This window comes from Pagrus pagrus, assembly GCF_965226575.1.
Source record: "Pagrus pagrus genome assembly, chromosome: 2".
Classification (NCBI taxonomy): Eukaryota; Metazoa; Chordata; class Actinopteri; order Spariformes; family Sparidae; genus Pagrus; species Pagrus pagrus.
In genome coordinates this window covers 32,721,343-32,747,225 of record NC_140186.1, presented here as the reverse complement: position 1 = coordinate 32,747,225, position 25,883 = coordinate 32,721,343, and the positions used below count along the sequence as shown (strand labels likewise).

Here is a 25,883-nt window from a genome sequence, read left to right as displayed (position 1 = left end):
GAGCTTGGCTTCTGTGGCCTTGAGGCTAATGACAATTTCCAACTTCCACCCACCCTGTGTTTTCTTGCTGCATAAGCCAACAACCAATAGCTTGGAGTGTAGACCATTACAGACAACTCTATCCCCCCCCCCCCCAATGGCAGATGAAGCTTGGTTGGGCAACCTAAAGATTTATCTTGACAAAGAATAATGAGACTATTGATTGTCCTACAAGATATTTACCAAAGTCCACTTTGAAACCACCAAGTGCATCGACACCTAGATAGGGCAGTATCTTCTGAATGCAAGCCAAGAGTTTGCTATAAATGGCCAAAAGTAAAAAAAAATCCAATAAATAAAGATCTATCTATCTATCTATTATCTGTAACCCATTTTTCCTTAGTGTTTACAATCTACACTGAGGTCACACCCAATAAGAATAAAACAGGTCCTAGGTTCTCAGCTAAAGATGGTGAATTCGCTGTGTTTCTTCTCTACCGAATTGAGCTAGGGACTTTATCACTTGAGTGAGAAAAAGGGAAATAGCATATAACTAGCGCGGCGCCTCCACTGAAAACTTACTATGCTATGTTCTAGCAAAATTATGTAAGTCCTCAGAACTAAAATAGATCCAGTTTACTCTAAAAGAATGTTAAACAACAATATGTAAAGGTAGACCACAAACATTTATTTTGTTTAAACCTTTTAGATTTTTAGAATACCTTTAAAAGAGAAATGTTTCAGAGATGGATAAGAAAATAGAAAACAACAAACAAAACACTTGTATGCTTTGAATCAAGACAGTTATTACCTGAAGCATCAAAATGCTCTTCCTCTTACCCTTTTAGATCAAAAGAACAGTTTAAGTTTTCTTCAACAAACCAATAATGAATTGCATAATTTTACATCAAAAGATATAATTTCCCCTCAATTGAGTACACTTTTAACCCTTACTGTTCCTTCACATCGATGAAATGATAGGTTTTAATTTGAGCTCAAACTCAACCTTTTTAATGAAAATAAACCTATGAGATCTTTAGCTTATTTGTAAACTAAATCAAATTGTGGTTCTCCTTTAATAAACCATTCACTTATGAAATAATTAGATGTGTTCTTAATATTTTAACTCTATTCACACCTCTTGAATGTTCAACATATGACACCAATAACATGAAATAGAAATATCAAACCAGAGTGCTTTTGTGTACTCAAACACAGTAATAGTACCCAGACCTGTACCAATGTATTTTCACAGTTCACATAGAAATAAAGATAGATGATAATGATACCATGAAAAACCTAACCCAAGCGCTTGGATAATTTCCCTAACCGTTGGGGCCCATGAAAGTTTATCCAGTCATAGGAAGTTAAACCTTGAAACCCGGACAGTTCACACAGTCTGCTTTAACACAGTCCCGCTCCAATGTCAAGTACTCACGCAACCTCCTGATGTAGATGCAATATGGCGTTAGCCCGCCAGGCAGTAGAGCGATGTCCAGACAAGCCCTGTGACGACTCCCGTAGCCCAGGCTACCGTCCGACACGTCCTGGTTATCTGCCGTCACCTCGTCCACGCTCCGCTCCGTCCTCTCGACCCACACGGATGTTGAGTGGAAACTTCCTTGTGTCCGTGTTGTGAAGCAGGCTGGTCCTCGGCGACCGAGCTAACTCGCTAACAGAGCTAATGTGTGAGCTAATGGCGGAGACCGCGCTGTTGCGGCTCGAGAAAAAAAATAACTTCACCGTCGTCCACACTTTCACAGTCGACTGAGATACGTGAAAAGAATACTCTGAACGATTAAGTCTCTCTGGGCAGTTCAATATCTGGGCCAACATTAAGTTCGAGTCTCCAAAAATTGACTTTTCTCTCTCTGCCGAGGAAAAAACACAGGCAGCTCTCCTCTGCCCCTGGGAATTCTGGGATACTTCCTCCCGCGAAAAGAATAGTTTTCATTAACCAGGAAAAACTTAACCTTTATCAATTTTAAAGACCATAGAATATGACTATGACATACTATAAGACTATCACACAAACAGAAAAGAAACAGAGGATTCTGGGAAATGGAGTCCTACTCTACTCTGTGTTCTAGAAGCAGTATAAAAGGGAAAGCTATGTTTTTGCCATCACTAAGATTACAGAAACACAGTAAAATAAAAATGAATGTTTTTACACATTTTTAGAGAACCCTACATATCTATCTACCTATCTATCTATCCAGCAGTTCCCTAACCCTAACCCAGGACAAAGAGAGAGAGAGGGGGAGAGAGAGAGAGAAAGAGGGAGAGATTGATGTGAGCTTTCACCCCCCATCCCCACACTTAAATGATTGGAGAAAACATGATACGGTGTCAGTAAAGAGGTTACACATGAGGCCATGATCCAAGGTGTCTGCTGCTTTTGTTTAGCAGCGGAGCTCCATCACAGCAGTTCCAAGAGAAAGAGTGCGAATGAAAGAGAATTAAAATGTGTGTAAAAATGCTGAGGGTTCAGAAACAGCTCACTGTCATCAAAGAACAGGTGGTGACTGTTACTGCTTCTCAAGTCGCATTGTTATCGCCCAAAAAGTTGCACTTGAACATACGGCAAAGACTACAGCTGACGGCCAACTAGCTTGTATATTCTGCTCCTGTGTGAGAGAAAGTAATTCTCCATACCACAAGGTAGCAGTAGATTGTATTCCTCATTCAAAAAAGGACTGCAGATACATAGGCCGTAGTTACGATACAGCAGCATTTGCATCGCAGAAACTAGAGCCGCTGAGACTCCAACATTGGCCGACGTCTGCGCTCAGGGCCATAGAATAAAACCAAAGCTCCAGGTAAAAGAAAGGAACACTGTATGTTATATTGAATACATAAAATTAATTGTACTTCATGTATTGTAGGTTCCTACATCAGGACGAGCCACCTATTATGTGTCCTACAAGAGGGAGTCCTTTATACAAACCAAACTTCCCAAATATTCCCTGCCTAAGGTAAGTGTTTTCACCGTTTTACTTGCATGAATCATAAAAATCTGTTTTAATTCGAGAACGTCACAGAATAAATTAATCATAGACTTTCCATTCCTATTCCTAAATGCTTTTAAATTTGACGCTGTGAACTGTAAAAAAAAAGAGGGTGACATGCCTGTGGCTTTATACAGCTTGTTGTAAGTCATACATTTCAGTTTATTTCCCTTTTAAAGCTGGCACACTGTCCTTTTTCAAGTCATACTTGTAATAGTGGTGCCACACTCGGAGCGAGCCCCTGAGTGAGCTTCATTTTGCAGTATGTTGTCAACCATTTATATTCACAACACAACATTGATCTTATGACCAGTCCCATGGGGTCAGCATGTTCTAATCCGTCACTTCTCCGCCTCTGGTCATAACTCCTCTTAATCTCTCCCTGCTCCCTGATAGGATTTACACATTGTCAGTACTGATGAGAAACAGGTATTTGCGGCGGTGCAGGAGTGGAACCAGAACGACACCTATAACCTCTACTTGTCCGACACCAGAGGGATCTACTTCACTTTGGCCATGGAAAATGTCAAGACCACTAGGGGCATTGGAGGGAACCAGATGCTGGACCTCTATGAGGTAGGCACTTGATGAAAATGCTTTCCCTGGAGGGACACATACTGTACAGTGAGGTTTTCATTGACTGATTCAAAGTTAGAAGGAAAACTCCAGGGACTATGGCTTCCTCACTACAGAGAACTGCTTAAAAGTACAGAAACATGCATGTACCAACACACAATAGAGCAAAAGGTTTTCGTAAAAGCTCATGGTTAAACATTATATATTCTGGTTTTTACAGTATGTCCTATTGCACAAAATTACACTCCAGTATCTCAGATGGGTGCATCAGTAAAGGTTGTTATTCGAAACCCTGCTGTGACCCAACAATTCTGCTGCTGCGGAACTTTCTAGCTTCTAAAAACCCTGCAGTATTCATCCTGGGAACAAATATTTCAACCTCACACTAGGGTTGGGTATAGACTCATGGTTTCGCCAGTCAGGTCCTGTACACAAGGTTACACTGGTTTGATTTTATGCTGACTGACTGAACCAGCATTTGTCAGGTGTAGGTGGAAAGAGCTAGCAGTCTGTGGCTATAGTCGGCAGCAGCCCTGGGATAGCCGCTTAGCTCAGAACAACTGTGTGTGCCTCCCTACATTCTGTTGTGATGTACTAAAGTTAAGAGTTTAAGTTAAAGGTTAATGCATTTGCCATTCTACAATACAATACAAGTTGTAGTCCCTTTGAGTTGAGCTAATGAGTCTTACAGCCTGAAGAAAGACGGTGCTCTGTAGCCTGGGAGTAGGCTACGGCAGCAAATACTTGTTTAACGCTTGGTAGATGTCAACAGGGTGAACAGACTTCGGGGGTCACTGCTGTCTTTTAGTTTCCTTTGGGCTTTGTGCAGGCATCTCACTTCATCGACATCACTGATGCTCTGTAGACGGTACCAATGATGTTTTCATGGTTTTAAATAACCTCTGTAGACCCTTTGTTCTGGACCGTGCACAAACCATGCTAGTTTGTGATGTCCACAGTCAAGATGCTTCTATTGCTCCTCTGTAAAGTTGACAAGAACATGACATGGGAATTGAACTTTATTTAGTCTCCTTAAGAAGTAGAGCCTTTTCTGTGCATATAGTGCCGCTATACCACTCCGACCGACATCCAGTAACCAGTTGGTGCAGGTTATGCTGTCTATGTTACACAACAAAACTTTAGTACGAGGCCATGTTTTTATTAGCTCCCCTCTGCCCAAATTACTCCCCGCTGTGAATGCTGTCTCAGAAGACAGAAAACTTTTATTTCTTAAAAAAGTTTTTTTTTTTAAAACATTTGCAGCGACACAGTGCCTAATCTGTAAATCAGAAGGTCCCTGAACACAGACAGGGTGCTGTTCTGGTGGGTCAGGGTGACTAAAAGAGTGACGGAAACACATCAAAAATCCACAGTGCCTGCAGCACATTGGACAACGCTTCGGGCTAGCTATTAACAAAACTAAAACTGTTGTTACAAACTGAGCATTATTTATTTACATTTATTAAACAGAGTATTCAACATAATCACTCAAAATCAGCAGGGAGAGGTGTTTAGTAACGTGATTAACGTTACTGTTTGCACACACTCTCCTCTTTTTCTCTGTCTCTCCCTTTCGGTCCCTTCACCCTCCTGTCGACTCGTCTCCCCTGTTTGTGGACTGCTACAATTGCTTACAGTTTACAGTGATAATATGCCAAAGAATTTAGACACTAAGAAGCATAAACTGCATGACATCTTAGCTCACGTTTCATGTACAAAACCTGAGCTTTAAAAACAAGAGCTTTAATAACCCTTCTGGTGTCACTGCATGACATGACTGCTTCCTTTCTTTTTAAAATCAGATTTAAAATGCCTGCAAAACAGACAGCAATTTTTGAGAAACTTCAGTGGGAAATAAAAGGAGGACAGGACAGATAACATTAAATATTAAACAGCATTTATTTGATAGTGACAAAGGACTTGCTGGATCCTATCAAATAGGTGCTGGTTCCAATCTGGGAGATCCTACATCCTGATTAAGAGCTGACGTTACTGATTGCACATACGCTCTCCCCCTCTTTTTCTCTGTCTCTCCTTGACTGTCCCTTCTCCCCCCTGTAGACTTGTCTCTCCAGTTTGTGGACTGCTACAATGGGGGAAAAGGAATTAGGGCCTAAACATCTACAAACAACTACAACTAACCTACTCAGTTAATCATTTCACAGCACAAATGCCCACTTGTGGGGTTGACAGTAATCATATGCCAGAGTGTTTAGACATTGAAAAGCATGAACCACATGCCAGTTTAGCTTGTGTTTCGTGCACTAAACTCACAGCTTTAATTACACTTCAGGCGTCACTGTGTGACATGCTCCCTCTATCTTTTAAAAAAAAAATCAGATTTAAACGCCTCTAAAATGGGCAAACAAGTGACTTTTGAGAAACTTAAGTATGACATAAATGAAGACCATGAAAGATAACATTCAGTATTATACAAAACTTATTTGATAGTGACAAGGTGCCGAATCCTATCAAATAGGTGCCGGTCCTAATTAAGCCCTGCAGCAACATGTTGTGAAAAACTCATTAACTTGCAAGGTTCCCATATACACTTGAAATGTAGCTCCCGCCATCTTTTCCCATACTAGGCCGCAGTCTTATTTTATTTCATTATGTTTCACTTGGAATCAAATGCGACACCTAGTGTTAAAATTTGGCACTAACTGTCCAGTCTCATATATGGCCCCATATCAAATCAGTTTAAAAATGTTTATATTGGCCTAACCCTAACCTCACACAGCTGAAAATTTATTTGACGAGAGTAAACTGTGACAGTAAAGTTGCAGCCTAGAAACCAAAACACTGAGCTGAATGATGCTAAAAAAAAAACACTGCAGAGTCAGATGATAATTCTCTGTGGACCTGACACTATTAGCTACTCATTTCACATTACACATACAGATGTTTCTCCTTTCATATGACCCGTTTGCGGCTGCGTTACCACAGTGACACTGGGTCCAGTTAAATAGAGCATTTTGCTCATATACAGTCAAACGGAGTTGTCATCATCTTTAATGTTTATTGATCACTATCGAAGGCAAACTCCATGTAGAAAGATAGGACTGTCAGTAGCTGTGCCGTGCTGATTAATGAGAAGAGGGCAATATCTGTGTGATTTCCATATCCAGTTCTCCGGGGGCTCTGTAGATACAGAGTCAGTAAGGAAATAAAACAGTGTCTGGTTCCAGAGGGAGGAGAGAGAAACTCTGTAGTCTGGACTGCTCACATGTGCCACCTGGTGGATGTCGGTGTGCACTGCAGCTAATGCAAAATTCCCCTTTAATGCCGCGACAATGGCGTCATCTGGAAGGAGAAACATCTGTAGTCATTTAATCTACTCATAACATAAAAATATCAACCAGTGCAGCTCTGTCACATGGAAATGGCTATAGTCAGTTAGCATTGTTTGCTTTCCACACACATACACAGACTGGCTGTGGCAGTCTGTGTCACAGTTACTTGTCTTATATGGATGGTTTTGCATAACAGGCTGTGGTCGTCCATCTTCCTGACAGCAGACATACTGTATACAGTATGAAGAACATGCTTAATGGGGCTCACTCCCATGCACCTCTGGACTTGTAATGACCTTGTTAGCTCACAGGCTAGCTACTGTATGTGTTTGCATTAGCATTCATAGCAGGAAAGAAGAATTCCCTTCTTCTCCACTCCCTGTTGCACCCAGTTTATCACTCCTACACTGGCAGGTGTGACTGAGAGAGTGAAGGAAGTGAGATATTGGCCAGCAGCAGTGGCAGTGGTGTGGTAATTAACAATGCCATTACTTTTCCTTCACCGTATGTGGTGTGTGTGTGTGTGTGTGTGTGTGTGTGTGTGTGTGTGTGTGTGTGTCTGAGTGTGGCTTCTATTACTATGCAGCTGTACTTAAGGCATTCTGCCATGCAGCATGAGATGGCGTTTTAATTACATTTGTCACACGGTCACAAGTCCGTTCTTGATCAGAACAAGAGATAGATGATACACTGCTGTCTCTGATAAATCAGAGCAATTACACAAGGGAAGATGTATGCTGTGGACTCATCCCATTTATTGTTGTTGGACCCTGACAAACTGCACTTCACGGACCTAATGTTCCAGAGAGAAGATGCAGCTCCAGTCACACCAGAAGGGAAACAGAAAAGTATATGAAAGTTTTTTTTTTTCTTCCACTTAGAAGTCATGCTTCTTCCCAAGGGCCTCTTGTTTTGTATCATCCAGCCTGAAATCAATTATCCTACTTCCACACAGAAAATTGGCCAATTATTTTCCAAATTAGACAGATTATTTTATTGTCAATCAGATTGGATAAGGGCGATTTCTGTAATCATGAGCTTTTGTTGTGCAAACTAATTCTCTGTCGACACCAGGGCTCAACATCACCCGCTATATTCCCCTTCAATCTAAGAGGTGGTTTAGCAGGTGGCTCTCTGACAATTATCACTCTGATTGGCTTGGGTTCACTGCACCAAAACTCATTAATCTCTCTCACACCTTGCCACAAACAGCCCGGAATGATTGATGGAAGACATGAAGTGGATTGATGTCAGTGGAGAGTATTAGATTGTCAGAATAATACAAATAATCATGATGATGTGGCCCGTCATGTTTTTTTCTGCAAGCACGGTTAAACCCACAAAGCTGTGATCCAACAAATGAGCCATATAATATATCATAGAATACTTAAGTGCTTCACATTAAATCATTGGTGACTCCCTGCTGTTCAATAAAGATGCTCAATCTTCACTGAACAGAAGTGTTTTCATCTTGGCATGTATTAGTATTTGCAGCCATGTTTTAATCTGTTGAACATTTTGAAACAGACACATGGGCTTTTCTTGTCTCATGTGATCATTAAGTTCACAAAAAAAGAACATGAAAATCAAGCTCTCTTTTAATGCTTTATATCAAGGTCCTTGTAAAAAGAGTGATATAGTAAGTGCTTTTTGACGTTAATAAGACTATACATAAAATTGTTAATAATGATAATAACAATCATTAACCGTGATAAACACTGTTAATGATAATAACAATCATTAACCGTGATAAACACTGTTATTATACGATAAGGCAACTTTAAGTACTTCTAAGAACATTAACAGTTTATAACTGCCTAAGAACATTCATAAAAGTTTCTTATGATTGTTTTAATATTACAAACATTTATTTATTGAGTTTAACTTACAGTATTTAGCTGTTATGTCATTGTTAAACCTTTTCTATGCTTTTTCTAATCTTTGATAAGATTTAAACATAATTGATCATGTATTCATTAACAGTTAATTATGGTTTTGCAGTTACCAGATTTAAAGTGAAGGTTAATAAACTCTTCATTATGCACTTTATTTGCACTTAAACACTGTTATAACAATAAAACAAAAAAAAACATGTTTATGATGCCATTTTTAACAGGCTTGTCAATGTCAGTAAGCCTCTTATAAGGATGTAAAGGGCCTTATTAGCTATTAACTATAGCTACTAAATGAGGACCTTGATATATGCCTTACCAACCTCTTAAATGAAATGCTGCTCACTACCACAACAGCAGCATGCAGAGTGCTTTCAGACGGAGGTTAGGGGTTGAGTTGTCAATGTAGATTTCAATTAGGTGTCTGTTCAGATCTATAGCAAAGCTTTCTGGGTTTTTAAAGTAAATTCACAGTGGCTTTCACTCAAATCAACAAATGTCAAATCAATATGTTTAATATTAACAATGGATCAGATTACTATCTGTTATATAAACGGGATCGATTGTAATGACCATAATTCAGAAAATGCCTTCAACTCTGGTCAGCCCCAGCTCTGTAAATCTTTTAAGCTTCTTTTTGTGTCATTTAGCTTAGTAGCTGCATTTAGATGAGACCTAAATTCTACTAATTAGATTAACAGCCCAATCAGAAGATAAATGCCTCAAATTAGATTGAGAGGGGTGGTGTAAACCTTTCATAACCTGTTCAATAGGGAAATATTAGTGCCTAATAACCATGATATATGATAAATGTGTTCCTTTTGTGCATGTTTGCCTCAATGAGGGCCATCATTAGGTGACTTTGCTTCATAGGTGGAGTTTGCAGGGAGACGGGGGGGTCCTTGCTAGCTTACTATCAAGCTGTTCTACAGTAAGCAGCTATAGATAATTGGTTCATCATTCAACCTTTATAAATGAACATGACAAAATACAAATAAAACTAAGGTGTATAAAAGATAAATGGCAGACAACCATACAGGAGAGCGCGTAGTGAAAAACAGTTACATTCAAATGCCGAGTAGTTTGAAATCAAAGTCTTAAACTGACCTATAGGTATAACTGTATCTAGTTTAAATGTACATTGTAAAATGTTCCAAGTGTGTGGAGCACTGAAACTGAAAGCAGTTTTCATAAATTGAGTGTTTACCCAGGGAACTTGGAGCATTATACAAACACTAAAGCGTGTTGAATAGTGACTCTGTGACCAGTTTAATAAAGAGCTGATATGTGGTGACATGTTGCCTTTCAAGGCCTTAAAAAGAAACAGAAAGCAAAACTCAAATTGTTAGACAATATCCGCCTTCCAGCCAGTAGCCAAGAGAATGTGTTTGCGGTTGTTTGCTGGGAGCAGCTCTGGAATAGCTAGCCAAGGTAATTCCACGGCAGAGCCGCCGCAAAGGCCATCAACTCTCTGAAAGCCACCACCAAGGCCATTGGTTAACTCCACAGCAGAACCACCACCGGGGCCGTCAGTCAGCTCCACAGCAGAGCCACCCCTGGGGCCATTGCTTAACTCCATATCAGAGCCGCCACCAGGGTCCTCAGTCAACAACACAGCAGAGCTGCCACAGGGGCCGTTATTGGGGAATGATGATCTTGGAGAAAAACACTGCAGTCCCAAGCATGCAGTTTCTGAATACGCCACAAAAAATATTGGCAAAACAAAATGATCACTATTATAAGTACTCTCGGCTGGAATATTCTGTTTGCAAGACTGCTGTTCTTTTTCACATGGCGGCACTTCCAGAGTGAGTGGCACGGAGGATTCATTTGGAAAGGGCGTAAGTGACTGGAAAAGACTGAGCAAAAACATTTAGCTCTACACTATAAGACACTGGCCTATTTTACAAGCCTACTGTAACAGTTGGCAGCACATGTTTATTTGTGAGCATGTGTACGCTTTAAATTCGATATGATGAAATTAGTTGCCTACACTAAATGATTAAAATGGTACATGGAAATGAAAGCTGAATAGCATAATATAGACAAATTGATATTTCACTCCTTACCAACTTAAACTTTATGGTTACGAGTACTTTTCCTGACTGCTCAAAGCGCTTTACAACACTTGCAAGGTGCCAACTGCTTATTCGGAGCAATTTGGGGTTTGGTATCTTGCTCAAGGATACTTCAACATGCAACTGGTGGAGCCGGGGATTCGAACCAGCAAACTTCCAATTGCTGGACGATCCGCGCTACCTCCTGAGCCACAGCTGCTCTTTAGATGATTTCAGAATCTACTGTTTTAAATCATCCTGAACCTTGCAAAGCCAATGGTGATGTGTAGTTGTAGTTTTTTTTTAATATTAATTTCATAAAGTACAGTACAGCTAAGTACATATGTCCCAATGCCAGGGTTGGTAAGACTTGTGGAACCATCAAAAGCAAGTTAAATTTTGCAAGTATCCAACCAAAAAGATCTCACCTCCTCCCTAAAGTCCTCCCACCAGAGCCACTCAGCCCTGCCTGGCCAAGACTGCCCTATAGCTCTCAATTGCCATGTATTAGCGGCTAGTTTGCTACGTTCAACAAGTATTTTAGACTAATAGATACATAAAGAAATAATTTGGTTAAATGCCCAAATGCCACAATCATGTAAACAGTTGTCACAAACGTACCTCAGTGCACTAAAGCTACCCCATGTGACAATTACTCCGGGTGTGCTATGCTAACATTAACTGCAGAAGAAGGCTGTCGCTGCCAATGCAGCTCTTTTCGGCTCAAGGGCTGTGTGCTTCATGCTAACGTTAGCGGCTACAGGAGTGTCCTGCTCCCACAGTGGCTCTTTTTAATGGCTTTGTTAGCGGCTGAACAAAAATATGTCACTAGCACTGTTGCTCACTCGTTCTTTGGGTCAGGGGCTCTGTACTTAGAGCTACTCAGTTAGCAAGCTGCTGAAAACCAGGCTGAGTACTGTGAAAATTGCTGTCATCGCTAACCGTACCTAACTACCTCATGTCTCACTCACATGTAAGAGAACACCTAGTATTATCATAATAAAGTAAAACAAAGAGGTTAGGCTATTTTTTGCTAACACTCTACTTTTTGTTTGTTTTTTCCCCCCAATTTTGGTGCAACAGCTCAGACTTTTGCTTTTGACGGCTGTAGAGGCACCACTGAACTGGATTCTTTCTCTTGATGAGCCCATGAAGCACAGCTACCTACTGACACTGCCTCACAGACATTCACACATCGGGGAGCCTCTCGGCCCCTCTAAGCTGCTAATTCAGCTATGACAAAGGTAACACAGAAACTTTTACAGAGGGCCATGAATGTTCTGCTGAATGACAAAGCTCCAGCAGACTCTCTGTTTCCAGTGCAGCTATGGAGAGTCAGACAGCAGCTGCTCATGGCTGGTTAGCTCTGACAACTGGCTGTTCCTGCACACAGAGCAGTGGTCAGGCTGTCAGTCTCTCTGGTCAGTGTCTCCTTACCTCCCGCTACATCGCCACAAGGCCAGGTCCCCTACAGTTGTCCTGTGCAGTCCTCTGATGCATTTTTTAGATATGCTTGAAGAGAGCTCGCAGAATTTGGGTGTACAGTTACCGCTGCACTTTAAAGAGTCAGATATTTCCTTTTGAATGTGATTGAGACCAAAACAGTGTACTAAAAGGAAGGTAACATTGGACTTGTATTCATCAGGTAGACATCAATGACGTTATATTACATGTGGACACAGCCTTGGAGGTGGAGCCCTGTTCATTCCTATGAAAGCTGCTCAGCGGCCATTTTGAAGCAAAAAAAGCTTGACTTCCCAGGTATGAAAATACCTGGATTTTCCGTGTTAGAGTAGATCCATAGAGTATGCACACTAGTGACTTCCACTGACCGAGCTGGCTAACTCCCGGTTTAGTGCCCGACTAACTTCAATGGGGAAAAGATCATTTAATCATGCGGCTTTTCTCGACTTTCCATAGTTTATTGGATGGAAAGGCTCAAATTCTGACAGTGAAACAAGTCTTTTTGTGGGGTAACGCTCAGAAAAATGTATCCACAGTTTTACAGATGCTTGTTTCACTAAGTAAGCCTATGGCAAAAAGTATTTTTGGGTGGCAGTGCGTCACATGATGATGTAATTACACGGTTTGGCCACTACTCAAACTGGCCTCAAAGCCTGGTCCTCTTCCAGGGGGCTTGGTAGACACCAACAAGACTCCAAATGTGCGCTTTGAAAACCCCAAACAGTCTCTGGTTTCTACTCCTCAAATCTGTTTATCTTATCATTATCTTTGGATAATGGCTTTTGGATCTGGACTGTTGGTTCAACAAAAGCGAATTGAAGATGTCAGCTAGGGGTCACATTTCTAAAGCTGAAACACAAATTGTAGAAAGGAACTGAAGGATCAATTGAACTGAATATAATCATAAGTTGCAGCTCTACAATTATGTTTAATAACTGCACAGGACTTTGTTTTGGGGACAATGTACTGATTAGAATTTGTCTGAAATGCAAAAATTGGGTCCTGCAGAGGTTCCATGTGCAGTAAATGCTGACCAAGTCACTCAGTGTTTGTGTTATTTGAGGTTTCTCTATTGTATGATAATTGGACTTGGAGAACAGAATTCAGGGCCAAATAAAGGCCCAATTCCAATCCCTACATCCTCCCACCCCCCGACGGAGTGTAACTCAGTGTGGAGTCACACTCGGTCTCTTAATCAGCAAGCCTTGGGATGCCCTCGTCTTCTCTGATGGAAACCTTCACATATGACACACTTATGTTCACATATTCCTATTTGTTATTCTCTCTATGTATATTGCTAAATATGATCAGGCCCATATTTTTTATTTGATTGATTCATCTAATTTTGTTTAAGTTGTATGCATTTATACTTTTCTCATAATTTCACTATGCTGTTCCAATGTCATAGTAAGCTTATGAGAGGGAAAAACAATTAAATAAACTTTTTTTCTGTTTAACATTTTTTAATTTGCCAGTCTTAATCTCTAATGCTAATGCTAGCAGAGATTATAAGAAGTCAGCTGTGTGCTCGATGTCTTTGAACAGATGCTGCAGCACAATCTCCATGCCCTATTCTTTTTTCATTTCTACTCATTTGCCATTCAGAAAATGGCAAAACTGCTTTAAAATATGGCAAACAAGCCAATTTCCCAGAATGCCGTAGGATTCCTTTAATGCCGCAACCAAAAAGAGATGTATGTCTGCATCCCTCATTTTGTCGTCAAGAGTGTAGAGTGTGGGTGGTGTGAGTGAAGGATAGAGAGGAATGTATGCTGCTGGGGACGCATGGTTCTTGTTTGCATGCAGGTGTGTGTGTGTTTGTGTGTGTTTGTGTGTGTAGGTGATAGAGGAGGCGGAGGCTATGAAAAATTACTGCAGTGATTGACAGGCTGGGTTGGATGGGGACGGAGGACCCTCATTAGCTGCATCCATCCCGAGCGCCATGTTTCTATGACAATGTCAGATGCACTGCCTATTAGTGCCACTTACACAGACAAGGCCCTTCGGGGAGGGAAAGACATTCAACTGGAGTCCCTTACTGTGGCAACCATTTGGAGGGCCTCTGTCCCTTCCATTGCACATCATGCTTTGGTTTAGTTGAGGGATATGTCTAATCCCTGAGAGACAGCTAGCAGAGAGGATTTGGGAAGAGAAGTTTGTGTCTGTATGAGTGTGTTTTTACATTTCGGTGTGTGTCTGTGTGTGTGTGGCAGATTCAGATCGATTGTGTGAAAACAGACAAGGTGTCACTTCTCAACGGTCATCATGTTGTGCTGTCTGGATTGCTGAGACGTGTAAGGATATAATTATAGATAGCACTTAGCACCGTATAAGAAAATGCAGCCGACTCTGCTGATGGTGTCTGCCAGACTGTCAGGCACAGCTAGGAAGGATAAGCACACCATTTACATTCAACTGTGTTGTGAAGAGTGCTGGCTCAATACACAAAATGCCCTTTTCTGATGAGAGTACTGGGTATGCTCTTCATCTGCAATAGAAAACTAAACGGTTAACTGGGAGGGATACATATAAAATGTTCTCTGCTGGTTTGCATTAGGAGGGTAAAGTTGAGATTCAACATGTTTATGTGTCTGTGTCCATCAGGTGGCAGGAATTAAAGGCATGTTGATCGCTAACATGAGGCAAGACAGCCAGGTCAAGACTTACATCACCTACAATAAAGGCCGGGACTGGAGGCTCCTGCAGGCTCCGCCTGCTGACCTGGATGGAAACGACATCCACTGCATACTGGTGAGATACTGTACATTGATTTAGCTCTAAAGCCTCTTCTGCTTATGTTTAGAAAGAGATGTAAGTATGCCATGGGAGCATTTAATTCAGAATAAAATGTTTGGCTTTGTAAAATGGCACTCTTTATATGTTATAACTAATGGCTTTATTTGTGCTTGATAAGTGAATTATAGATCGCTTTCAAGCCATTAAAAAAAAAGAACACGGTTTCTAGATTTTAATGAGTACTTTTTTCCCCCATTGTTTGTTTTTAAAGCTTCTACCTAACAAAAAGTTAAAATATTAGTATTAAGATCAACTTAAAAACTAATAAAATAAACCAAGTGGCAAGTCAAGTTTTAACTCCCTTCATATTCAAATGCATTCATAGTGAAAACGTGCATGAAGTAGCGTGCCCCCTAACCCAATTGAACTGAGCTGACTACAATGGACCCTGTCTTATATGCTGTTACTATAGTTAGGCCTATCTCTCTTTCCACAGTGCTAGTTATGGTCAGTGGCTGCCTACTCAGTACAACACCCATGAAATATACACCTGGGTTAAAATCTGAAAAGCTGCAATAAACTTACAATAGATGCGGGAAGCATCTTTTTTTTTTTTTTACTGATAATGCTACATTGTGAACAACAAATAAGCGGGAGGACAGCTAGAATTACGTTGTTAGCAGCCAAGTCGTGCGGTGTGTTTGGCTAATGAAGCTAACAAAGCTGACAGGTATGGAGCTAACAGCTAAACCCACAGCACGACTGAGAATTTTCTGTTCCTTTCTGGATACTGATACTTTTAACTAAAACTATAGATGATAATTACAAAGTTAAGAATCAACAAGTTGGTTTTGGGAAGCTTTACATTCAGTTCATGACAATGAAAAGTCATGTCTTTGGGAGTGTTCTGGGACGGTGGTGAGAAAAAGTTAGTCCGGAGCCCTGTCATTGGCTGTGTCCAAATTCAGGGGCTGCAGCCTTCAATGGCCTAGCCTTTGCGGTCCACGAGGGCCGGGTCCTTCGGACAGGTCTTTGAAAGCCTCGTCCACCGTTGTTAAATTGGACGGTCTAGCCTTCGGAGTATTTCGGTTTCCTCACCAGATGTTCCCGCCCCTTACCCTTACGCCACGATTGTGAATGAAGAGATGCATTAAAGTCTGTTTTGGTTCAAATCTATCAAACGTGTACATTTATTTGTGTGTGTACAAAAATTAACAACAAAATGTGTCAAATCTAAATTGAATCATTAACATTACAAAATAAACATTAACCCATTGGTGAATAGCCTAACAACTATATTTACCATAGCATCACCAGCGTCACGTATTTTAACTGAAAGTTAACATCTGGAGGTTTTATAGCCCCTTGAAGTTTAACATATCTGGCGTTTGATGTTCAAATGACTAAAAACCAAGTATAAACCCATTACTTAAATTTGAATGTCATGTCTGCGCCACTTGATGTCGCCATTTTCTCTTGCTTCCTCTTCTGTTTCGGGACTGAGCAGTGGCGCGCAAAGGATCTTTGGATATGGGAGGCCGCGAAGGATAGTTGCGGTGCGTCCTCCGAAAAGAGGGAAGGCCAGGCTGCATTTGTGGGCTGCGTTTGAAGGAGCCTCTGAATTTGGACAGCCTTCGCGCAGCGTTGTGACGTAATTGGCTTTTCAAACAGCCTATGGAGTAGTCTACTGGTACCCCTCAGCGGCAAATAGTGGCTTTAGCAGTCGGCGACATAACTAGTCAAGTGGTTGGTGAAGTCTCTTGTTGACAATTACACCGGTGCAGTTACACACTCCTGGAGGCTGCCCAGTAAATGCAGTCTAATCTGCAGTTGGGGTTAAGGGTCTTGATTAAGGCCACAGTGATGGAAACGAGAACAGGACAAATGCTGCCCTTTTCTCCACCCAGACCTACTCCACCTGTTTGGAATTCAAAACATGCAAGCTTTCAGCCACAAGCACACTGCTAACTCTTTAGATCCATCAGAGGCCTTCATCCACTGGTCTTCTGGAAACCACAGGGCATATAGACAAAATCCACTCATAAACAGTCTTCACTTCATTTGTCACAGCAAATGAAAAATGTCTTACATCTGATCTTAAAAGCCTCACCAAATTATGTATTAACCATTAATAGCAGTAGTTACAACTCCCAAAAAAGTTATTTATGATTGCCTTATGCCTGATAAAGTGAATCGGCAGTGCAATAACCCACCTTTCAGTTGAAAAGCTGCACAGCAGAAACAAGCTGATAAACAAGCTAATAAAATAAATTGTATAACAGTTTAATTTCGCCAATTACTGCAATACTGTGGCTAAACCTCATATTATTGTTTTTCATTATTAAACACTGGAAATTGCATATTGTGCTTAAAAAATAAGGTTAATAAGGAAGATAAGGTGCGACACTGGCAGCACCAGATAGACTGTGTTGACGTGTCTCGTTCCTCATTAGACAGCCTCCCTGGAACTAAAACTAACAGGATGACTGTTAGGAGGAATCATGTTGGAGACATTAGGGGGACTTCAAGCTGTTTAAGAGGTGATTTCTGTGCCGTGTGGTGGAGCTTACAGGTTCCCTGTGATTGTGCATTCATGTGACATTTTAATTACTGCTGTAGATTCCTTTTGATTACCCTGTTCAGTCCCACTGCCCTTGATGTCCTTACACCAGTGACACGCTGTCTGCTGCGAAGATGAAAGCAGACACTTTTTTTTTTTTCTGCTCTGTGAACAAATGTAATTGTCTTCTGTTGTGTGCATGCCCTGGAGACTTGGCTTCATACTTTAATGCAAATTCCTTCGGTCTTTGTATTAATGACAGATTAAATGCAATTAGCAAAACTTATCAAGGCACAGTCGGTTCTCTTTGGTAGACTAATGATTCTGGCTTGATTTTTCATGGGGTTTTTTTTGTTCCGCAATTTTGTTCTGACATCATTTCCATATTGATAATCTCACTGCCAAACTGTCAATTTAAAAATTTCACTTTGAGAATAGGACTGATTTGTATCATACTTTTGACAAATTAGACCCAGTGTAATATATCACCACATGGACTAAACAATCTAGAAGAAAATAGGATCTGGCACCTCCTTTGTTACTATCAAATACATTTTATATAAAATTGTATCTATCCTGTCCTTTTATTTCCCACTGAAGTTTCTCAAAAATGAGCGGGAAAAAGACTAGAAAAATACTCAAATGGGAGAAGTGATCCATTCAAATGAGTGTTTAACATTATGAAAGGGTCTTATTTAACCAAAATGTTTTCCTAAACCTAAACAAGTAATGTTTGTTGCCCAAACTCAACCAAGTATTTTTCTTGCCTAAACCTATCCAAGTATTTTTCTTGTCTAAAGCTAACCAAATAGCGACAGAAGACTGAAAAACTGAAAACAATAAGTTAACCGAGTATAAAAAATATTAAGTAGACAGTTAAATGATAGTTTCCAAATGGGATACAAACCACAGTCTACGGAGTGAGAGTCCTGTATGCAACCCACTCAGGCACAACGGCTCGTTTCAGTGGTGGTTTTTGACATCCTTTCGTAAGTTAAAATGATGGTCTTGGATCAACACTAACACCAGTAGCAAAACTATGACATCACACTATGGGCTCAAGCATCACCGTCCACAATCAGACACATTACATCTTTATAATCAGGCTCTGAAAATACCGAATAAAAAAGCCTGTCCCATGGCATCACTGTCAGATACTAAAAAGATACAATCTACTTAGCTTTGAGAGCTGTACACATTTCTGTTTTCTCAAATTGATTTTGAAATGTATCACTAGTCTAGCCCCAGAGCCTCTTTCAGGATATATCCAAAGACAAGACAGTAACAGAGTAACTCGGAGCATGGTGAATGGCAACTGTAAAAAAGCACATTGTAGATCTAATTTTGGACAATCAGCTCTGTCCATGAAAGGCTGTCAACCAACTGAACTCATTTCAGATATAAAGTATTGTACAACAAAGGTTTAGTGCTGGCTAAAAAGCAAACCAAAGCTGTACCCGTTTTTAGTTTAGTGCACTTTGATGTAGGTAATGTGTGTTAATGTATTGTAATGTGTGATGATGTATTGTAATGTGTGATGATGTAGTGTGGTATGTCTATTATATTGTATTGTGATTTTATGATACTGAAGGTTGAAAGCTGAATGTTTTATGTCTTACATGTAAAAGCGACAAGCACTAGGGAAAATATTTGAAAAATAGCAATAGCTATAAACTCGGTTACATTCTCTGTATTGGAACTATGTTAAACTACATCGTCCCTGTAAAATAAAATTTTAATTAATTAAATAAAAAATATACAACAGTGTGATAGGTTGGTCTGAGGCTTAAGAAATGAGGCTTCCTAGCTTAATGAATGATCATCCAATTTCCTTTCTTAAACTAAAACTGATGTTTTTCCTTCTTCTTCCTCCTCTGTAGCCATTCTGTTCACTCCATCTTCAACTGCAAACGTCAGAGAACCCTTACTTGTCAGGAACAATCTCCACCAAGAGCTCTGCACCAGGGATAATAGTTGCCACAGGTAAGACAAAAGACCCAACAAAAGATAAATAATTGTCCATTAAAGAAGCATTTTGTGATTCCCAGCCACCTGCTCCAAACAAATAGGTGGTAGTATGTCAACCCTTCCCAATGTTCAGTTCAAATCCTTTTTGTTATTCATTGAATATATGCAGTTGGGTGAAAAGTTTACATACACTAAAGAAAATGTCTTCACTTCCAATGATTTCTACAACTCTCAATTTTCTGTGATGGAATGAGTAGAACACAAACTACTTTGTCACAAAAAAAAAAACTCATGAAGTTTGGTCCAATAATACATTTATCATGGGTCTTCTGAAAATGTGACCAAATCTGCTGAATCAAAAATATACATGCAGCAACTTGAACGATCAATTTTGATGATTATAATAAGTTGCGGAAATCAAATGTGCTTTGTAGCATGGCCTCTTAACTTCTTCTGACTGACTATGATTGATAACAGCTGATGACTTCTGACTGGGCCCATTTTAATAGGGCTTGTTTCATACACACATTAGACTCAGCCACAAACACTACAACGGGAAGTCGAAGGAGCTCAGCATTAATCTGAAAGAGCACATTATTGATTTGAACAAGTCAGGAAAGTCACTTGGAGCCATTTCAAAGTAGCTACAGGTCCCAAGATCAACTGTGTCACTGCCACCATCAGGAAGAAAACACAAACCATCACCTGCTGCTGAGAGAAAACTGGTCAGGATGGTCGAGTCAACCAAAAACCACCAAAAAGCAAGTCTAGAAATGAATTAGAAGCTGCTGGAAGACAGGTGACAGTGTCCACAGTCACGTGTGTTTACATCAACATGAGCTGAGAGGCTGCTGTGCCAGAAAGAAGCCCTTAATCCAGACACAGCACCTTAAAGCTTGACTGAAGTTTGCTGCTGATCACATGGACAAAGAAAAAACCTTCTGGAGGAAAACTCTAGTCACATGAAACTAAAACTGAGTTGTTTGAACACAATGAGCAGCAACTTCACTGATTCTGTCAAGAGGAGTGGTTAGCCAGAGGACTACCAGAAACTACTGGATGGCTTTCAAAAGCCAAATATTAGAATTACTGTGTGTATATTTTTGATCCAACAGATATGGTTACATTTTCAGAAGACCTATAATAAAATTCATTATTGAACCAAAATGAGAGCTTCAGAATGACTGCCATGATATACATGTTCTTTACAAGTGGATATACATTTTTGACCATGACTATATTTCATTCCTGTGTAGGCAAATTCATTGTTGCAAAGTGTTAAAGTTGTAAAGACTGAAATAACTACTACTACTACTACTACTACTACGCATGTATACTTACATGGTAGTAGTAATTACAAATAAGTTCAAATACGTGAGATCTTCAGCCACTTTAGACCTACTTGTCATATAGTGCCCGACAATTTGCATAATCCGGTTGAATGCTCAAATGTACAAAACAAAGGTTAACATCGTCTCATCAGCAAAGCTGAACAGCTCTGCATGCGCAACTCGTCACATTATGTGCAACGACTTGGACACGTACAGTATCGTCCTGTCATTCACTCTGTGTTTGGGCTGCATTCCACCTACCTACACACTCAAAACAAGTCACTAAGAGTCACTGTGCAGGACCAGAAGCAGCGACTGTGTTTAGGACCCGAGTCAATAAATTATTGACATATATTCATTTAAAAATGTGACATGTCCAGGCTTTGCGCACAGAGTCAGTCAGTTTCTGCTCTGACATTTTCAGTGGCAAAAATATTCACAGTGGGACAATCATTATGACAAAAGTGCACAGCAGCAGCTTTGAATAAACTATCAGCCTACCTTGTTGCAGTCAGGCTGTCTGTCATCACCTCCTCCGAAAGTGTCCCGTGCCAGGCTTTGGACGAGCTCATGGTGATAAATATGGAAGCCCATTTCTGCCAGTTAAAGAGAAGGATACGATGAAGACTAAGCTTGATGAAAAAAATATTTACATGGCAAAGGATAATGAGAGAAAAAGCCATAATCATGAGATTATGTGATTTAAAAAGTCATTATTATGGGATAGAACGTAAGAATTTAAAATATAAATTTGAGTTTCAAAAGTTATATTTAAAAAACAGTTGAAGTTATGACAAAAAAAATATAAAGTCAAAACTAAGATTAAATGAGATTGAAATTGATATACAAAAATCATTATGACTTTTTATCTCTGAACACAGTCAACATGTTAAAACACAAAAAGTCAACATGAATCATTACAAGTAGAAGGAATACAAGTGATAAAACAGGCAAAAATCACAGAAAAGGGAGAGAGAGAGAAGAAATTGCAAAAATAGAAATAAAAAAATGCAAACAAAGGACGATCAGAAGATGACATCAAATCAAAAGTAATTAAGAACAGATGAAAAGATTATGAGCAGTAAGAGGAATAAAGGACAATAAATAGATTAAAGATAAGAAATAAAAGCAGTAAAGGGCGGTAAGAAAAAAAAAGGAAAAAGACATCACAAGGGAGGATTTAAAAACATAATAGCCTAAGAGCAGTAAAATAAAATCAAAGATGGAAAGATGAAAATTCAGTTAAAAAGGATGACTTCACATAAAAGCAAGTCTATAAAAGGTGGTTTTAAGAAGTCATTTAAAAGAAGTTACTGATTATATGAGCCTCATCTCCTCAGGTAGGTTGTTCCAAAGTTGAGGGGCCCTGACCGCAAAAGCACGAACACCCTTAGTTTGAGTCTTGACTTTGGAACGACTAGAACAGACAGGGAGCCAGTGAAGAGAAGCAAGGATAGGAGTGATGTGATGTCGTCTGTTAAAACCATTGAGAAGCCTAGCTGCTGCATTCTGGACAAGTAAGAGGTGGGAGAGAGACTTTTAGTTGATGCCAGACAGGAGGGAGTTGTAGTAGTCCAGTCGAGAAAAGAGGAGTGCATGAGTAAGTTTGTATGAGTGTGACAGTATTGCTTTGATTTTGGAGATGGTTCTTAAATGCATAAAGCAGGACTGTGTGGTTCGAATGAAAAATCTCAAAATCAATGATGACACCTAGATTTCGGGCAGTAGGCTTTAGGTTCGTGGATAAGAGACCAAGGGTACTTTTGATGACACTGGTGTGTTGGTGTGGGTAATTGAAAATTATGATTTCTGATTTGGAGTTACTCAGTTGTTAAAAAAAAATAAAAAAAATTGTGCCATCCAACATTTGATGTCATTGCTAGGCTTTTTGGGTCCCCAGGTCTCAGCAGAAGGTATATCTGTGTGTCGTCTGCATAGAAATGACAAGACACATTGAGATGTTGGATTAAATGGCGAAGCTGTGGCTGTGGTTGCTGTACACCACAGATAATATGCAGTGCCCACTCAGTTTCCAAGACGGTTAATTACAATGCCATCGTCTACTGTATCAAAAGCAGCACTTATATCTAAAATAATTAAAATTGCTCTCCTCTGTCAGCTGTGGAGAAGAGATCCATGGTGTCATTTCAGTGCCAAAATCTGCGCGCATAAAAACCATAATCTCTCTGCGCTCGCAGTCTCTGTGTACACGCTCGCTGTCACTCTGTGCCTTCTACTCACTCCCCTTTGCTGAGTTTTGGCACTCTGGGGGCGGGCATTGAATAGACAGCCCCACAACCCTCCCTTCTTTCTGATTGGACACTTTAAAACGCTACCGTCTCCAGGTCAGAGCCAATCCGGGGCAGAGTAGGGCGGGTCATCATTGCGGTTGGCGGCAGAATTTGATTGAGAATTGCGGATCGAGATGTCAGAGGAAAAAAAGACGTAAGTTGAGGAGCAGACAGATATTTAAATTATGAATTTATTGAACAGCTTGGGAGTAATTGTGATGGTTTACTGACCTGCTACGAGGGAGAATGGAGGCTCTCTGCCTCCACCGCTATCGGCTTCATTGAAATCAAAGCACATGGGTTAGCAAAACAGCGACTGGACTTGCATAGTTCCCATAGTTGCTATGGAAGTGAATCGTGACTAATATTTAAATTAAAATGCATTTGCATAAATGCTTTTTCATTTTAATAATGTGGCTGCATTATTTGACTCAAATAAAATTAATAATCATCCTATTTGCATTTTCTTCTTCAAGACTGCTCATTCTTTTACTTAAAGACATTTGAGATTTAATTTCCAAAATACGCCCCAGCAATGCAATCCTCGCATCACTTTGTATTTTCTTGACAGTCTTGAAATGATGCCCATGGAATTAACTCTGTGCATGCAGGCTGCAACTCGTCTCCACTGAACTCTGTGTCCCAGAGACTCCAGTCTGCCTTTCACCATCCTGTAGCCTGCATTTGGTGAATCACTCTTGATGGAAGAAACCAAATTGTCAAGTTCAGCATCAGTAATGGGACTATACATGTCCCTGACAGAGAGCTCATTCTCTTTCATTCGTCTATAGATTGTCCTTCTTGACACACCCATCAGTGTGGCTATGCAAGGCACAGGAAGCTGGACATCAAGCATTTCTTTCAAATGCTGTCCGTCGACCAAAATTTTGGGCCGTCCTTGGGTGCCTGTGATGTCCACTGTGACACATGGGGCTGGATGTTCCAGTTGTTCTCACACAAGTTCAAAGAGTTCCTGCAAAGCCTGGGTTTTAGCAGATGGTACTTGTATGTGGTTAGATAGGGCCTGCAGAAGATACAGCTCCTGGCAACAAACAAATTCTATGTAATCCAAATTTAGTGGGGTTGCGGTGAATGCCAATTGTATTTTATCGAAAAGTCTTTCCAGATGTTGATGTCTCAGCTGTTGAGAAAACAGAGTTAATGAAGTGTCAAGATCAATGTCTCTCTTGTGATACACATACAACCAGTCAACAGATGTCAGTCAATCATGCAAATTAAATATTTTAAATATTTCTCTTTCCTTGTCTGTTAATAACAACTTATTTATTTATTAAAAATGTGTATATGTAAATATAAAATATATGCAGCAACGTGGAACTATTTATTATCTTTCCATCTGCTGTTGTGCTCCTTTACACAAGAGTAGACCCACCTGAACCCGTTTCTGTATGCTTACTTCATATCAGGACTGCAGGATTATCATGTGGGTCTTATTGTTGATGTTATAATTGCAAGTATAATTTCAATTTAGAACTATAATTAATGACAGAATATCAATAGAATTAATAGGATTTTAATATGACTTAAAGAACAGATTTACGTTACTGTGAACAACCCAGATTAAAATAAATTAAGGGTTGACCAGACATCCCAGTTTATCTGGCACAGCCCCATCATGAGTGTGTCAGGGTTGTAGTTAGGGGACACTGCCCGCCCACTTTTAACCGCAACTTTGCTGTCACGGGGGACTTGCTGCGACTCTGCTTGTGTCAGGAAGCTTTCTACAATGTTGCTGGAGATTTTAACAATGGGAAACTGATATTTTAGGACACCCTTATGGTTTTTGTCACCAAATTTCCATAGCAACCAGGGTAAACAACACGCGTTACTGTTTACTTTGGTGACTTATGTGAAACTCAAACATACCTCCCACTAAAAAAAAAATCTGACTACCCCACTGGTCCCAGCATAAAATCAAATGATATCAAAATGAAATCTGAGAGATAGACTTACTTGCTCAGCCATGATAGCCCCACGAAAATGTTTTTTCCCCCCAGGAAACTGCCAGGTTTCCTCCATTGTGATCAGACCACCATAACGGAAGATGTTATGTATTGGGTCAGCAATTTTTCGTAGCAACTGTAAACGTAGCCACTGCTGTTATAGGCTAGCATTGTATATCTGTCTGCTCCTCAACTTACCTCTTTTTTCTCTGACATCTCCATCGGCAATTCTCAAATCAAATTCTGCCGCAATGATGACCCGCCCTACTCTGCCTCGGATTGGCTCTGACCTGGAGACAGTAGGCGTTTAAAGTGACCAATCAGAAAGAAGGGGGGGGTTGCGAGGCCGTCTGTTCAATGCCCACCCCGAGAGTGCCAAAACTCAGCAAAGGCGAGCGAGTAGAAGGCGCAGAGAGTGGCGGCGAGCGTGTAAACAGAGACCACGAGCGTGCAGAGAGTGGTCTTTATGCGCGCGGATTTTGGCGCTGAAATCATTTGTTACCTTGAGGAGGGCAGTTTCTGTGCTATGTAATGCTCCAACACCTGACTTGAACTCCTCAAAGATGTTATTATTAGGGCCGGGACTTTAACGCGTTAATTAAGATTAATTAATTACACAAAAATTAACGCGTTAAAAAAATTTATGCATTTTAATCGCACTTATATTTGTACCGCGGAACGTTTCTCACTGGATGAGTTTCAGGCGTACGGATTATACTGGAGCACAATTATGTAACGAGTTAAAAAGCCGCCGACACTTGGGG

The 25,883-nt window shown here is 40.3% G+C and overlaps 1 protein-coding gene and 1 long non-coding RNA gene across 3 annotated transcripts in view; one reads left to right on the top strand and one right to left on the bottom strand.

Moving 5' to 3' along the window:
• Nucleotides 1-25,883, top strand: part of sorcs3a (sortilin related VPS10 domain containing receptor 3a) — a 281,497-nt gene that overhangs the window by 194,691 nt on the left and 60,923 nt on the right. Inside the window, exons 8-11 of the mRNA XM_084369166.1 lie at nt 2,865-2,954; nt 3,384-3,563; nt 14,874-15,020; nt 19,446-19,548. Coding sequence (XP_084225292.1) covers nt 2,865-2,954; nt 3,384-3,563; nt 14,874-15,020; nt 19,446-19,548 — 520 coding nt within the window. The remainder of the gene's footprint in view (nt 1-2,864; nt 2,955-3,383; nt 3,564-14,873; nt 15,021-19,445; nt 19,549-25,883) is intronic.
• LOC311266681 overlaps nt 5,444-25,883 on the bottom strand; it is a 23,920-nt gene continuing 3,480 nt past the window's right edge. Inside the window, exons 3-4 of one of the 2 annotated variants that reach the window (XR_014623755.1) lie at nt 21,366-21,460; nt 5,444-6,866 (exon numbers count right to left, since the gene is read on the bottom strand). This is a non-coding gene — a long non-coding RNA (uncharacterized lncRNA). Of the gene's footprint in view, nt 6,867-18,725; nt 19,522-21,365; nt 21,461-25,883 lie in introns of those variants that run through there. The other variant, XR_014623756.1, reaches the window with a different exon arrangement.